Source organism: Medicago truncatula, chromosome 7 (assembly GCF_003473485.1).
Source record: "Medicago truncatula cultivar Jemalong A17 chromosome 7, MtrunA17r5.0-ANR, whole genome shotgun sequence".
Taxonomy (NCBI): Eukaryota; Viridiplantae; Streptophyta; class Magnoliopsida; order Fabales; family Fabaceae; genus Medicago; species Medicago truncatula.
The window spans coordinates 9,317,108-9,334,399 of record NC_053048.1 but is presented as its reverse complement, the minus strand read 5'-3'; the positions used below and the strand labels follow the sequence as shown (position 1 = coordinate 9,334,399).

At 30.4% G+C, this 17,292-nt stretch overlaps 1 protein-coding gene and 1 pseudogene across 1 annotated transcript; both read right to left on the bottom strand.

Annotated features, from left to right (window-relative positions):
* Nucleotides 1–2,200: 2,200 nt before the first annotated feature.
* Nucleotides 2,201–4,666, bottom strand: LOC11440845 (uncharacterized acetyltransferase At3g50280-like; annotated as a pseudogene).
* An 869-nt stretch (nucleotides 4,667–5,535) lies between these two features.
* On the bottom strand, nucleotides 5,536–6,519 carry LOC112416785 (glutaredoxin-C5). Its single transcript, XM_024771473.2, has one exon. The coding sequence runs from the start codon at nucleotides 6,402–6,404 to the stop codon at nucleotides 6,030–6,032; it is 375 nt and encodes a 124-aa protein (XP_024627241.1). The 5' UTR covers nucleotides 6,405–6,519; the 3' UTR covers nucleotides 5,536–6,029.
* Nucleotides 6,520–17,292: the final 10,773 nt, after the last annotated feature.

Here is a 17,292-nt window from a genome sequence, read left to right as displayed (position 1 = left end):
TTAATGAATAAAGTTTAAAATATAAATCCTAGATTACTGATTAATTGATCTGACGAATATGATTAAAGGTGAATTTATTTCGGCGGGGAATAATTCAATTTGAGGCACAATCATGTGTCAATGGTTGTGGCTCCAGTGAAATCTCTGATCATCTTTTTTTACTTTGTAATCATTTTGATATGGCCTGGTACCTGGTTCGTCAATGGTTAGGTATCTATACTACGGATCCCTTTACATTAGTGGATCACTTCATACAATTTGGTTCTTCAGCAGGTTATTCAAAGGTGCGGTGTTCTTTTATTCACTTAATTTGGTTTGCAACTTCATGGGTTATGTGGAAGGAAAGGAATGAGAGTCTCTTCAGAATAAAACAAAGCTCCTTTCCTCAGCTTTTGGAGAACATTAGGCTACTCTCTTTTTATTGGCATAAAGCAAAATGTGCTAGTTTTAATTATAAGTTTTATGATTGGTGTCAGAACTCGTTCTTGTGTTTGGGTATAGGTTAATCATTGTTCATTCTTGTTGATATTTTGCTGTAAATATTTGCTGTCTTTTTTGGCACACCTTGTGCTAGAAGGACAATCAGTCGTTTAATATATCCCATTTTGCTTTCTTAAAAAAAAATATTAAATATAAATATTTGGATAGAGAGAGTAATGTTTGATAGACCTTCACATGAGTGTATACACTTTAAAGAGAAAGAGATAGAGAGAGTAATGTGCTAGGTTGATAATATGATTTAAAGATAAATAATATAAAATGAGATTTGCACGAGTGTTGGAAAATATACAAATGCACAAATATTCAACTCAAATATAAGAAAAAGTTTGATTTTTCTTATTATTCTACTCAAATATAATTGAGTGGGTTGATAAGAGTAGTACAAATTATCCCCTTGAAAAAGAGTAGCACAAACTGTAACATTTGATGACGATTAAACAAAAAAAAAAGAGTAGTACTATAATACAACTTAGTCCAATAAAAGTAACCATATGCACCGTATCAACCGAGTCCTTGATTTTTAGGGTCATGCTAACATTTATCCATATAAGCTAAATATTTGATAAATGATAAATATTTACCGAAAAACATTATTAAAAAATAAATTTACACATAATTTTTAAGACGAAATTTATATTTTAAGTTCCTTAATATTTAACATGTATCCTATTTTGCTTATTCTTAATAAAATAAATTGCTTATTTAAAAAATAAATATAAAGCGGAGATGAAAACTTCTTAACATAGGTAATGAAAAAAAAAAAAAAAAAAAACTTAAACAATATTGTATCATATTGATTTTACACACCTCACGCTGCATTAGTTGGACACAACATCCATGAAATTGGGGTCATTTCCCATTCCCTCCAAAATCTCACGAGGAAGACAAACTTGAAGGTCTATAATACCTTCTTCTATTCCGACAAATACTGTAATAAGTCCATTTATTTTATATCCACTACGAACTGCCACAGGCTTTCCCCATCATTACCATAAACATCAAACTATGGAGAACTACTAATGGATATGAAATTAGTTTTTACCATGTTCTTAGCAAGCCTAACAAAGCTTGGATTTCTTAACCAAGACTCGTAATGATTCTTCAACTTCTCGTCAGCGTGTGAAGCAATTAACTTGTTCATCTCCAAAGCACCTTTACAAAGTCCATGTCATACCCCAATTTTTGACCTAAGATCCTACATTCATGTGTCGTTTGATCCTGATCAATCCCTATCTTTTCAGTGAAAAATTCGGCAGAGAGGTATTTTAAAATACCTCATTTTTGAATAAAATACCTCATTTTTGAATCGGAGTCAGACCCTCTTCTCTCTTTAATTTATTTTTGTAGTTAAAATTTCCATCTTTTATTCTTTAAAAAAAAATCATTTAATTAGTCTTTATTTATTTATTTAACTATTTCATTTTTTCTTTAGATAAGTCCAAAAGGGTCTGCATAATCTTTTTCTTATTATTATTTGTTTTTTTTTATTGTTATTATTATTTGATAAAATCCAAAAAGTCTGCCACGTGTTCTTCCATCCAAATCCTGGAACCAGATTTCATTCCAATCCAAAATGCAGATTTTCTGCATCCTTTAACAAATCCTAATCTCAAAATCTCACACTATAAAAGCAACCTACAGAACACAAAAGAAAGGGGCCGAAATTCACAAAGAAACCAACATTTTTCACGGCCGAAATTCAAAGCACAAAACCTGCAAAGAAACAACAACCAAAATTCACAGAAAACCATAACAAAATTTACAACACCGATTCGAACCCTTTATTAATCAACACCCAAATTCAAGCATCAGAATTACAAACTCCAAAACCTGCACAAGAAAAAGTCTCAATACAAAGAAACCCTCAAAATTCCTTACGACCCTCACAACATCACGATTCACGATCCACAAACCATTCAAATCCGATCTCATTCAAAACCAACACAACACTCATAATCGTACAAGCCTCCAAACCGTCACAACAGCGACGAATCAATTCAAATCCGAACCGGCGAACCACAACACATGTGCGACCATCACACCACGAACCGGACACACACACAGACGGTAACGCACGCACAGAAGGGAGTAGAAGGTGGTCCAGTCACAACATGAAATCGCAAGCCAGCACCATAACAGAACCGGATTCACGAAAAAACAAAAGAGATAGTATTTTCTTTACCTTTAGATCTAGGTCTCTGTGTGTATGTTTTCGAACATCTAGGCTTAGAACTGAATAGAGGGGAGGGAGTCAAGAGAAAGCAAAAAAAAAAATAATTAAAAACAAAGGAGTTTCCTTAACTCCAACGCGGTGGCGCCGCCGCGATAACTCGCCGGCCACCGCGTCGGATTTCAATCCGCCCACCACTCTCCATCGGAGAAGAAAGAAAATAGATGAGAGAGAAGAGAGAATTTTGGGGAATAAGAGAGAGAAAGAGAGGGATGAGAAATGAGAAATAAACCAGTCTACTTCCTATATATATTGAGAGGCCGAACCGGTTCAACCTTTGAATCGGCCTGAACCTCCTTACGCCCAACAGCGCGCCTCTGTCCCCCCCTTAAGCCCAAATCTTTTTTTAATTTCTGCACCTCCTGAATGCTGCTGCACCACCCACCTTGTGATTGAACCTCATTTCTTTTATTTCTTACGTGCATTTTATTTTTTATCTTTTAACATTGTAATTATTATTTTATATTCTCTCAGGCATGTTTATTTATTTATGTCATTTATTTTATAGCAAAGATGTTAGAATGTAAATTAGGCTTTGATGTAAATAATTTATTTACTTTTCTTGTCATTTATTTTCTGCAGACCTTAGAATGTAAATATGATTTTTTGTAATAGTTTAGGTGCATGGGTGTGTGTGGGTGTATGCTTTATTTTATGCTTCTAGCTTAGGTTACAAACGTTTTTAATTTCCTTGCTCCGATAGTTTACATTTTTAGTTTAGCATTTATTCAAAAACAACAAAAACATAGAAATAACAAAAAAATCACAAAAAAAAACCTTTTTACAATAAACCTTGATCCAAATCAAGTGACCGTCATTTTTTTTATTTTCTTTTCTTAATCAAACTTAAATCAATTTAACTTTACTTCAAGTCTCTTTTTTTTTTTCAATATTAAAAAACACAAACAAATACTCATTTGTCACTTGGCTTTTCATTTTAAAACCTTTTTCAAAACTAAGAAAAAACACACAACCAATCAAACGTCAATTTCTACCCCAACTACGAGGTTTTGATCCCTCACGGGTACGTAGGCAAAGGACCATGTCCTTCCAAACAATAAAAAATGTAGATAATTAGGTCTTTTAAGTTTTTTCATTTTAATTCATTCTTTTCAAAATAAGCAAGCAAGTTATAGCACATTAAATTAAATAAAATCAAGAGGTTCCCGTAGAGTACTATGGACATAAAGGGTGCTAATACCTTCCCTTTATGTAACTAACCCCCGAACCCTAAATCTTTTCAAAATGGGGTAGTTTGAACTTTTTTCCCCTTCTTCTTAAAAAATTAAATGTTCGGTCGTGAAATAATTAGTGAGTCAAAAGCTAATCAAATAGCCTTGATCTCCAAAAAATGACGCGACAGTCCACCTTCCTCCAACAGCTCCCCAACTTTCATTTTAACCATACAACTTACAATTGCATTTCCAAAATAATATTCTGGTAATGGTGGAACTAACCTTGGTCCAACTCCTATCATGACTCTATTAAATACTTCATCTTGTGGATCAAATTGTTTGAAACATATCACATAGGACCAGATGTGAGTTAAAAGTGCTTGTAGAGAAGATATTTTGGTGGTGCCGATCTCTTCGTTGATTTTCGATTTCAATTGTAGGATTTTCTCCTTTGTGAAATGAAATAACCTATTTGATAAACAATGTTTTTCCTCATTAAGCGATGAAAAACTCAACCCATCAGAGTGATCCTTTTGTTGCTCCAAAGTGAAAGGAAATCGTATAGGCCGTTGAACTTTGGAAACCAACGCTCTAGTGTTGGGGGTTTAGATATTTGATAATGACAACAACTACGTGAGATTTCAGCCCAGGAATTAATGAAATGCCACACGGACTTTCCGTCAACGACAACATGGTTAAATGAGCAACCAATGAAAATACCGTCAACTAGCTCCGTTACTTGAACTGCCAACAATGGTTTCAAATTATAAAATCATTAAAATAATTGCCCCTTACAGCCCTCGAAGGTACTGTTGGCTACAAAATCATAAGAAAAAATTAAGAATTAAGTCACCCATCTTTGGTAAAACACAGTCCTAAATATAATCCTAAATTCCTTTTTATTTTCTTTTTCAAAACACAGTCCTTTGCTTTACATAACCTTTTTTTAGTGATAAGCTTTAATTTACTTGACCTTTCTTTGGTCTCATAAAGTTTGAGCACACATTTTACAAATTACAAATAAATTTTTCTGACTTAATTTGAGAAAGGTGAAATAAAATAAAATTATTAAAAAGAAAAAATATGCATAACTAGCTATATCTTGATTTACACTAGTCATTTACATTAAGTTTGGAGGGATGCCTCTATAGTCAAGCAGTACCACATTTTATTTAATTCAGAGGCCTTTTCCATTACAATATAATGAATTATTTTTTGCTTATTAAAAAAACATAACATAACTTAACATAATTTTATTTTACAAAACCAAAAAGAAAAATAAGCAAAAAAGAAAGAAAGTGGTCAAAGTAAAAGGGTATTGACGTCACTTCATTCCTAGCTTCAACATGCTAAAGGGAACAGAAAATAAACACAACAATGAAAGTGACAAATTTGTACAAACACGACGCCGTTTCAACCACCGTCCACAAGTTCAATTTTCATGTGCCCCATTAACTTAAAATATATATTAATTAAGCATTTACTAATTGTCACAAAGATAAAAGAGATTGTGTCATTTCTAGACATATACTATGATACTACTAATAACATAAATAAAACAAAATCAAGAATCCAAATCTAAAAAGTATATCAAAGCATATAAAATAACATAAAATTCCAAGACAAGAATAAACAGTAAAATTAGCTCCTTTTTTTCTTCTTCCAATATGCTTTTTGTCTTTACATAGGAAGGAAACCTTAAATTAAAAAAAACAAAAACAAAAAAACAATAACAAACCCAAATAATAACCACCCAAAAAAAAAACCAAACTAATTAAACTAAAAAAAAAAAAAACACAAGAGTTTCAAAATGAACCCACTTTAATAATAGTAGTACTAGCATTAGTAGTATAATGAAGAGTGAATAATGAAAATAACCTCTTCAATTTTTTTCTTCCATCAATTAACTATCTTAACAAGTTGGATAACTACTAAATGTAACTAATTTAGTTACACTAGTTTATCGTAATAAACTAGTATAACTAACTTTTACATCTAATAGACGCAACTAACTACAAATCGTTAGAGTTATAATAAAATAGTTTTCTTTTGTTCTAACGACTTGTAATAAGTTATCCATTTTGCAAATAGTTAAGAAGGGATTTTTTTTTTTGATAAATTTTTCAAAGCCAAAGAGCACCAGCTTGTTTGAGAAGAGGAACAAGAGAACCATTAATATGACAAGCCATGACTCTATCCATAGTACCAATAAGTTTACCACCAATGAAAACAACAGGAACAACATTTGAAGTACCAAGAAGTCTCATAAGTGCTCTTTCAAGTTCTTTGCCTCTTGGATCTTCATCAAGTTCATGAACAGCTGGATTCACTCCCATTCCACAGAACAATCTCTTGATAGCATGACACATGCAACAAGTGCTTATGCTGAAAATCACTACTGCGTTTTCTGATGCTAGTCTTTCTATTCTCTCTAATGGGTCACACATCATTGTTGGGGTCATGTGGTAGTTTCCCCATGATGCTGTTTGGTAATGCATTTTTTTGAACTTAATATAGTAATGTAGCTGAGAAGAGAAGAAGAGTGTAAGGAGATAGAAGAGATTAGAGAAAGATATGAGGTTGGAGATTTGTGTGAAAAATGGTTAAGGTGAAAGGTGGTATTTATAGGGGTTTATTTAGGGTGTAAGAGAATATATCATATCTAAGGCTATATGAGAGTGGATCAGTGGAGTGTGTTGTTTTTTTTTTTTTTTTTAATATATTCTTTATTTTTGAATTCTTAAAATCATGGGGTGTGTGCTATCTTCTACTTTTTCTATGCTATAATATAATAATACAAAAGTACATAAAGTAAGTCATACTCTCATCACTACTAGTCGTCACCTTATGCCATGTAAGAGAAAGACAAAGAGAGGAATATATGTGAATAACTTTTTTCTTATGGAGTTTGTATTAAAGAGTTAGATTTGTTAAAATAATGTACTAATATTTGTATTAAATAATCAAAAGAATGTAAAATTTTATAAGAGATTGATGTATTTGATTTATTATGAAAAGGACTTATTCATAAATGATATTGATTTGCATTGATATAACTTAACTGCATTTGTGAAATAATTTTTCCTTATGTATTTCTTAACCAATTAATACCTTTAAAACCATTGTTAGGAGGATCCTTTTACTTATCATCTTTGGAGGCAGTATGTAATAATGAACGAGGTTTATTTTGTTTAGCTTCAGGCATGCAATTCTTCTTAGGTGAGATGATTATGTTAGGAAAAAAAGGGAATTGCCAATAATTACATAAGCGTTAAATATTTGATAACTTAACCTACAATACAACCAGATTATACTATTGTTAAAGAATCTCGCATCAAACAAACGATGGCATGAACATGTGTTTATAAATGAGAGAAATCATCATCTCATAAATTAGTTTTGTATAGTTGTGTTAGATTCAATCACGATTTTCAAGATGATATCATAGTCTCTATTAAGATCTATTGAACTACCTGCTACCAGATTTTCACTATCTAGGCATCCAACATTTATGTCGACGAACCAAACTCAATAATGATAAATAGAATTAGAAAGAAGAGAGAAATATGGAAAATAGAAAGGGAAAGTAGGGGAGACAAAGAGGACAGGCTTTAACAGGAGAGGGAGTTGTTGGGTAATAGACGGCTGAATCCGTCCTTGTTGTCGGCCCTACATGATCAAATGGCATGAAAATGGACATTACAAACACTTTCATCTCTTTTTTCTGTAACACTGTTTCTCCCAAATTGAAACACCTTGATGCATGTGAATTTTCTTTGCTTTTCGTCACTTCATTATTACTTCTCTCCTTGTAGATAAATAGGTCGCAGCTAATTAGAGCTCTTCTCCCTTCCTTAATTAAGAGTGTATTCTCTAAAAATCGAACCTCAGTCCAACCCGACAAACTCTGTTGCTTAATCAACCGAAGAGTATTGCTATTTATCACGACCGACCATTCACGAAGTGCTCAAACAATTAGATTTTTATTTGGTGGAAAACACAAGCGATGAGATGCAAAACAGAGTTTTTTGCTATAGTCATTTAATATTCATATAACAATTTGCGATTAATTCGTTATGTAAACTTTTGCTACAAGTAGCATTAACCTCAACCAAATCACACCGGTCATCGAGTAAATTGTTTATTAGGTATTCACTCTTTTCTCTTACAATATATAATCTAATAATATACATTTTGGTTTCTAGGCATGGCAATGGAGCGGGGGTTGGAACGTGTTTTACCTTCTTCATCCTCATATTCTATTCTCATATACTTACCCGTTACCCTACCTATACCTTACGGGGATGAGAAATCGAACCTCATCTCCGTCCCCGACGGGTTCGGGGATCCCACCCCCATCGCCGTACCCATAGTGAATTATTTTTTAATCAAAATAAAGTTTTTTTTTTTCCAAACCCAATGGCAATTTTGTAAAGCATTATGTTCCCTTTAACATTTTCTTAACATAATGATTTGCTTGCTCCTTTAAAAATCAAAGCCAATTTTTATAACATGGAAATTATTAAATCAAATAACATAACATGATCTAAGGTTGTGTTTCTATTTATATAAAAAGGGGTAACAAAATAATTTTTTACATTTGGAACAGGTATGGATATGGGTTCGGGGTGGGTACATATAACCCCGTTATTCGTCTCATACTCGTGTTTTGAAATCGGAGAAAACTCAAACCCATACCCAAATCCAATCAAAGCGGAGAAAACCCGTCAAATCGGAGTGGGTTTGGGCGGGTACCCATGGAAACGGGTATTGTTGCCATGTCTATTTGTTTCCGATAAACCAAAAGATATATGAGACATTAAAGTGGGTCTAAAACATCACAACTAAATTGACATCTTTCAAATATCGTCATTCTACTGCCTACTAATAATATACATTAAAACCCAAATTTTACTTACATAATATTTAAAACAATACTTTTGAATTTCTTGTCACCATAATCTGCTTTGATTTCATAATTACGATATAATTAAAGTTGTGATAAATGGATAACAAAAAAGTTGTGAAGTCCTTCAAAAAAAAAAAATTGTGAAGTAGATTGAATGGAAGAGAGGGTCCCTCTTTCTACATGCTGCCTAATCCAAGTCTGCCATATCAACCCAAGATCTTAAAAATTCTCCCATATGCTTGATAAAAATGTATTAAATTGCTAATGTTATAGTATATATTCCTTACCAATCTATATTTTTTTTTTATGGGCGGCTTCATGCTTTGAATTTAAAAAACTTTAGCTGAGAATAACTCATGATAAATTACCAACTCAAGATATATTCTCTAAATAAATAAAGACTTAATTAATGATGTGATCCCTTAAGTTATTTGTTGGTTATATTTTACTTTCATAAATTATTAAGGTTACAATTTGACCACTTTAAGTCATCTTCCGTCAACCAAATAAATTCCTACCGTCAAAACCGTTAAGTCAATGTCTAAGGTGGATACACATTGCAAGTTGTCACGTCACCGTTCACATGTGCCTATTTAACGTTTTGGCAAAAGACCGACGGTGAGGATTTATTTGGCTAACAAATACTAACTTTGGGATCAAATTGTAACATTAATAACTTATGAGACCAAAATGTAACCAACAAATAACTTAAGAGACCAAATCATTGATTAAGCCATAAATAAATCAATCAAATATCCAAAAATCTTCCTTACTACATGATAGATCGCCAATTCAAGATATATTCTCATTTCATGCTTATAATGCCTATATATTCTGCAGGCCAGTTGCTCTAATGTTCTGGTATTTAAAACATGTAGATGGAATAACCATTTCTCTTGTTCTTTATAAACACAAATAGTAAGATGGACAAAAACTACAATATTTCTATAAAGCACATGGAATTTATTCAATTAGATTGCCATATATGGTGAGTTTTATGATAATATTTATGTTTGGATATAAATTATTCTTAGTCTTTGATTATTAAATAATGTGAAATCTATTAATATGGTGGAACAATAGCCCCCGGTTGAGGCTATGTGGATTAAAGGATTGTTCCATCCTTGTGTGTTTATTAGACCTTCTTCTATTGCATTGTTTTACGAGGTATTGTATGTTTTAGATTTTCTTTTTTGTCAAGTAGTCTAGTAGTTATAAATTCATCTTAAAAGTAGTCTGAGGTTCGAATATATATATATATATATATATATATATATATATATATATATATATATATATTATATATCAATGTCCCTTATCTAATGAATTAAACTCACATGATGTACATTTTAGATCTTAGGTGAGGTGTCGGACTTTATTGCCACGGTTGCTTTACGCCTAAAGTTTCAAGACCGATGTGAATTTGTGATTCGGTTCGTATCTGTTTTGATTGGCATAAAAGGGCGTTTTACTTGCTTCATCTAGAAGGAAGTTGTGGAACTTGGATCGTTTATGTGTTGACAGACAATTCATACGCCTACTCAATACTCTGAATGCCCACTTTGCGTTTTTTTGCAATTTGGTTTCGCGTCCACACGTGGGTTCGCTGGATTGTTCGTGGTAGTGATTGTGTAGGGTTTTTTCTTTTTATACCACTTATGTACTGAATTGTTGTATCACCCGTTTAGGTTGTTTTTGTGGTTTACTGGGTCAGGTACATGCCCCCTAATCTTGTTCTTCCTGGTTCTTCTTTAATTTATATTCTTTTTGCTTAAGAAAAAAAAAGGTGAGGTGGTATTCATTTTCCTTGGTTTTAAAACAATGTGGAATACAAAAACAATTTATTTAGTTGAATTAATGAACTTCATTTGAATTTTTTATGCCCTATATATTAGAGAAATGATATTTGAACAACCGTTTTGTGATAATTTTTGTGACAATTTTCTCTCTCATACACATTTTCTTTATATAATTTGATTATCCAACAAGTTATCACAAGAAAATGTTGTTCAAAAAACATTGCTCAATATATTATGTGGATTGTGCAAAGACTTTTGTTTTTCCCGAGCAACCACATTGTATTAAAATTATTCTTATAATTACTATTGTCTCAGCTTTTGGTAGAAAAATAATTGCCCGTTTTTGTTCTTGTTCAGTAACATCTTCTTTTGGAGAAGAAAAAAAGATAAGAGACATTAAGATTACAAAAGTTACTATTTTCAATCATAAAGAATTGTAGTTAACTTGTGAATGGGGCACATTCTTGTCTTCCAAGGCTTACATCATGCTTGCATCAAATACACCTAGAAATTTCAATGCAGGTCCAATTTAAAACAGTGATTCTTTCATCAATTTGGTTCAACACCTTGTGTCTGAGTATTTTCAAAACCTTCAAATTTGGTACAAGTTTCTCTTTATTTTTTTTTCATTTTTAACTTTATTATATATATGTATAATAATATAATAAAAACTTGTCCACGTGAACATATATAGTTCAGTTGATAGGGATATGCATTGTTATATGCAGGATCGGGGTTCGAACCCCAGACACATCACTTATTCATCTTGAATAAAGTGAATTCTAGTCACTAGACTATCTGACAAAAATAATATAATTAAAAATTTGTTAATTTACTGCAAACACTAAAATGTAAATGAGTCATGTCCTCCTGAACTTAACTCAATTGATAAGGACAATGCATGATATATGTAATGTCTTGGGTTCGAACCTCGGACACTTAAAAAATTGTAAATGAGCCCTATGGAAGGGATGGTATGTAACATGATGTTCCCTTTTACAAAAAGATAATGTGTTTCTTTTTAGTATTGATTTTGGGATCTTTTTCATTAACCTTGCATATGTGAATTTTTTTTCCAAGAGAAAGATTATGGAAAGGATAAATGTGAGAGAGATTTATGGTAGAAAAAGATATAATGATATTATTCGATTGTTCTTGTCGGTTAATTTTTATATATGTTTGTGTGACGTGTGTATTCTATATCTATATCTATATGCAAGTGAAATTAAAGTATAGATTTCATTTTCTGGTCAGCCTTTAATCAAAGAAAGTGTATATAGATTTGAAGAGTGGTCATGCTCATCAAGAAAGGCTGGTTAATTTCTGCAAAAAGTAGTAAATTTTTTAATAGCTAGTACAAGCATCTACTTTCTTGTGTCTTAAAAGTTTGAACTTGAATGGATAGAAATGTCATAAACATATATGATCTGCATTTATGTACTTGGTTAGATTATATATATATATATATGGTTTTGTTAACGAGTGTCCTTAGGACACTTGTTAAAGATTCAAAAATAAAAACAATTGATAACTTTTATATAAATAAAGTTGCTTTTTTAATGCTTCAATACGTTAAATACACAAATTCTAAAATAAAATTTTTAATTTCAACTTCTAATCAAGTGTCCTTATTAACATTTCCCATAAGATAAGATTAGTATAGGACTATTCTTTTGTCATTTTGTGTTTGTATTTTATTTATCTTACCTTTTATTTCTTTAACCCAAAATTATGTTCACTTTATGGTCAAAAGTAAATTAATTGTATTAAAAGAAGTAATTAATCAAGGTTCTAAAGATTAATTCCATGTTGATATTAACTTATGCTCAAATGGGAAATTGAGATTTTGGATTTAATTTTTGGAATTTTTAAACCATGTAGAAAGTGAAAATGAAATCTGCTGAACTTGTCAAAAAGAAGAAGAAGAAAAACTTTTATTGATATGAAGATTTTACTACCATTTTTGGTGAAACAAAGCAAAAGAGTGGAAAAAATATATATGCTACAAGCTTTAAATGAACCGTCTCATCAAAATGAAAAAAAATAACATAGTAGGGCCATTTATTGAAGAACATTTTCTATCTTTATTTCTCTACATTTGTTTCTTTCTACTTTGCACTAAGGTGCAGGTCTGTAATCTTTTATGACCATAAAAAGGTTAAAAACAAATGGAAAAATAATGAGTTCCAATTCATGTGTTTCAAACTTTAGGTCCATCATGCCAAACAAAATAATTATAATTATAATTTTCTTACCGTGATATATGACATCATCCAAATATAATGTATATGACCATGACTAATTTTCTTCATCTTTGCGTTAAATTCACTTCTTAATGTAATCATAATCACATATAATATTTATACATGACCGTGACTAAGTCATAATTTACCCACTTGTAGAATTAAGAAAATGTGTTGATTAAGGGTGTGTTTGGAAGAGAAAAGAAAGTAGAAGGAAAGATAGTAAGAGGAATGATTGTTAAAGGAATGAAAGTGGGAAGAAAATGAGTTGATTTTTTCGATTGTTTGATAGAAGTGAAAGTGAATGGATTGTGACAGGAAAGAAATGTATATATATTTATTGAATGACATAATTGCTCTTATGTAACATAAATATAAATATTTTTATTTAAAAACATATATTTTTTGACAAGATAAGACATACATTTATAATTTATAAATATTTGTACTTGGAAAAATATTAGTTATATTAAAAGCATCTCATATGTGTTTAACCGTAAAAAAAAAACACGTTAGTGTATATTTTATAAGAAACAAAAACATTATAAAAAAGACATAAAACATGATAGGAAGCAAAGGCAAAAAAAGAAGGATTATGTTAACCAGTACCCCCGAAACACCGGTTAAAGAAATCAAAAAACGAAAGTTTTATTTGTGGGTCTCATGTCTGAACCATTCTTTCCATTCACTCTTTTCTTGGATCCAAAGGAGGGAAAAATTATTGGAACTTGTGCTTCCCTTCCTTCACCTATCTTTACTTTCTCTATCTTTGGAACCAAACATCATTAAAATCAAGTCATTTAAAATCATTAAAATAAATGTCTTGCAAACAAATGCCTATGGATACTTCTTAAAAAAATTAAATATTTAAATATTATAAATTATTTTTTGGTGGTCGGGATTCGAACCCCAGATCCTGCATATACTATGCATTGTCCATATCAATTGAGTTAAGTTCACGAGGACAAGTATTATAATTTTGCGATGCATTGAACAATTAAACTTTTCATAAAAATCAAATTATTTTGCATAATAATGTAAACAAAAATATTAAGTAAATTAGGAGACAAGAGTGTTGTTCCATCACACGCGTGTGAGTGGGTAGAAAGTACAGAATGGCGCGGCGCATCAACATTCAAATTGCCATTGCATCTCATTTGTTGTTCTGATTTTTAGGCTTTGAAGTGATTTGAGGATCAGTGATATGTTCACTTCCCATGATTGAAAAATAATCAATATCATATTAAAAGAAAAATATCATTTTTTTTATAAACTAAAAGAAAGTTTATTTTGGCATATTAAAGAATTTTATAAAGTTTATTCTACCTATTGTAAAAAAACAAAAAATAAAATTATTCTACCTTATTTAAATATTGTTTTTTTAATTACCCGTTAATGATTTCGGAGTAATTTACTACTATTAAAGAAATTTTTTTTCTTCTTACAATCAAATACTATTTTCATCTCTAGAACATTAAATTTCTTCATCTGTCTTATACAACATGTGATCTACATTTTTTTTTGTTTCATAATCGAATTCTACTTGTTATTAGGGATAAATTACCCCAATTCATCAATGGATAATGTAGGCTTCAACATTTTTGTTTTTTCTTACAATAAATTACCATTTTTATCTCAAGAACAACAAACTTCTTCATCTCTTTCGTCCGACATGCAATATTCATCTCCTTCAACCCATAAACAAATCATATTTATCATTAGAGTGAATTACCCCCAATTTATGAAGGGGTAACGTAGACCTCGCCTTTGAAAATGCATTCCGGCTTCTAAGTCTAACTCTTTGACTGATGAAAGTTATGTTAGACTTTTTTTGCAATAAATACAATATAATAAAAGTAAAATTAAACAATTCGTCTCTTAACTTAAATTTTGATAACACTTTCGTCTTTCATCTTTTTGTTTTCTCGATTTAATCATTTATGTTTAATCATTTATTTTTTTTCCCGATATAGTCATATATATGTTATAAAATGCCAACATTTTTATCTTTTTTTTATCAAAACAAAAAATTCATAAAAAAAAACTTACAACAAATTCATCAAACTCATAAACAAACTCAAATTTTCATCATACAAACATAGAAACCCAAATTTCTTTAAAAAAATCTCATAAAAAGGCGAACAGTGTTGACATTTTAAAACATAAAAGACTAAATCGGAAGAAGAAGAAGAAGATATATGACGAAAGTGTTAACTGATTATAACATAAAAGATGAAATTGAAAAAACAAAAAAATAAAAGATGAAAATGTTGACTTAAATTAAATTAAAAAACGAATTGTGTAGTTTCACCTATAATAAAAGAGTAATGATAAGTTGACAACCAAAGGATTATCTATATACAAATCTTCAATCGAACAATTCATAACGTTGATAGAGAGAGTTGGTCTATGTCTTGAGGTGTATGGGTCAACTCTTGTCCGGTGTGAAGGACAAGTTGAATTTTACTCTTAAGTGAAAAGATATTCTAAGCATAATAATATAAATAATTTATTTTTAGAGTAGTATATATATTTGTTTGGCAAATGCTAACATGTATTTTAATAACACATATAATGGTTGTGTATTTAACTTATCATTGATTGGTAATAATGATGAACAAAGGTGATGATTAATATCCAACTCCTAGGTTATCCATGGAAGAAGTAGTAGGAAGAATATATGGCCCACACCAATTAAGAAGAAGAAGAAGAAGCAAACATGACATTGATCATCCTAGTCTAGTATTTTGTCTTTATGTCTCCTCAGCCATTTTTGATTTGATTTGATGATTCTGTTTTTAATTCTTTGTTACACAAACCAGAAGACATGGAATTGCACACTTCACACTCTCATAAGCACGCTCTCACTACACACACAAATTCAGAAGACATAAACCTAAAGAAAAAGACATAACCCATACGTAGAAGAATAATGATGTCGTCATGAAGAAGCAAACTCTGACGCAAACCCAACTTTGTACAAGAAAAGTAAACCCTAGTTTAGGAACATTGATATTCAAATCCTCTGATTCAGCCTTTAAAGTAAGAGACATGACGGCTTTTCTCAGCTTTTGTTCCTTAACTTTCCTTACCATGACGTTAGCCCAACGTTGACTGCTTTTCTCACACCTATTTTTACGTAGTAGTACTATTTTATTTTATTAAATTTTTTTGTCACATTTTTATTTAATTGAATTAATTTAGTTCTAAACTTCTAATAGTTCTAGCATGGTACCAGCACTACTAAATTTAATGTTCTTTTACAGATATCCTGAAAATTTATTGATGGAGCTGGATCTCCTTTTCATGTTAACTTTCATATCCGGTAGGTTTGGTTATGTGTTTGGAAAAATTGATTTTCAATAATTAAATTTTGTTAAAAAAAGTTTAATATAAAATGGTATAAGTTTTGGAGAAATATATGTGATTATAATAAATTCAGAATTGAGGAGGTGAAAGAAGCTCTTTGACATTGTGATAGTTAATTGGGATGATCAATTTTGTGACTGGAAATAGGTGTACCAAAATTGTAATTAAAGTTTTTTATTTTTTTTTTATTTTTTATTTTTTATAGAAAGATCATATTGATTATATTTTTCAAATTGTACATTTTAAGTTTTTAACAAATACTCCCTCCGTCCCAAATTAGTTGATCTAGTTTAATCATGTGCATTATTTATATAACATACTTTAACTATAATTTTTAATAAATATATAAAGACATATGGTAACGTGTAAGATGTTAGATTTTTATTGATGAGTATTTTTAAAATATCAATTTTTTTTTTTATAAATTTTGCTAATAGAAGATTAAAATTATTAAATGTCAAAATTATGTATTGATATGTGTGAAACAAGAACTGTGTCATTTAATATAAGACAGAGATATTTATACTTACATCGCTTTCAATTCAATATCTTCTATTTTATAAAAATGATATAGTAAAAAAACTATTATCTCTTTTTTATATACCTTTTTCTTAAGGATTTATTAAGTTTTTAGTCCCTATAAATATTCACAGTTTTGTTTTTAGTCTCTACAAAATAAAATCACATTTTTTAGTCCTTATAAAATATTTCATCAGCATTTTTAGTCCCTATAAATTTTTCCATCAGCACTTTTAGTTCCTGTAAAAAATTTCCATCAACAGTTTTGATCCCTAAAATGCTTAAGGAAAATGTCAAAACGACTAAAAAATGTGATTTAATTTTGTAGGGATTAAAAATAAAACTATAAATATTTATAGGGACTAAAACTTAATTAACCGTTTGTTAATTTGTATGAAATGTTCAAACATGGGACAAGGGAGTAATTTGCTTTAGTAAAATTTACTCCAATTGTACCCCCAAATCCTAACTCGGCTAACAAAATGCATAAATTATTTGGTCGAACATTCTGATCATGGTTCAAACCCTTCGTTGTGTGAGTTTTAAT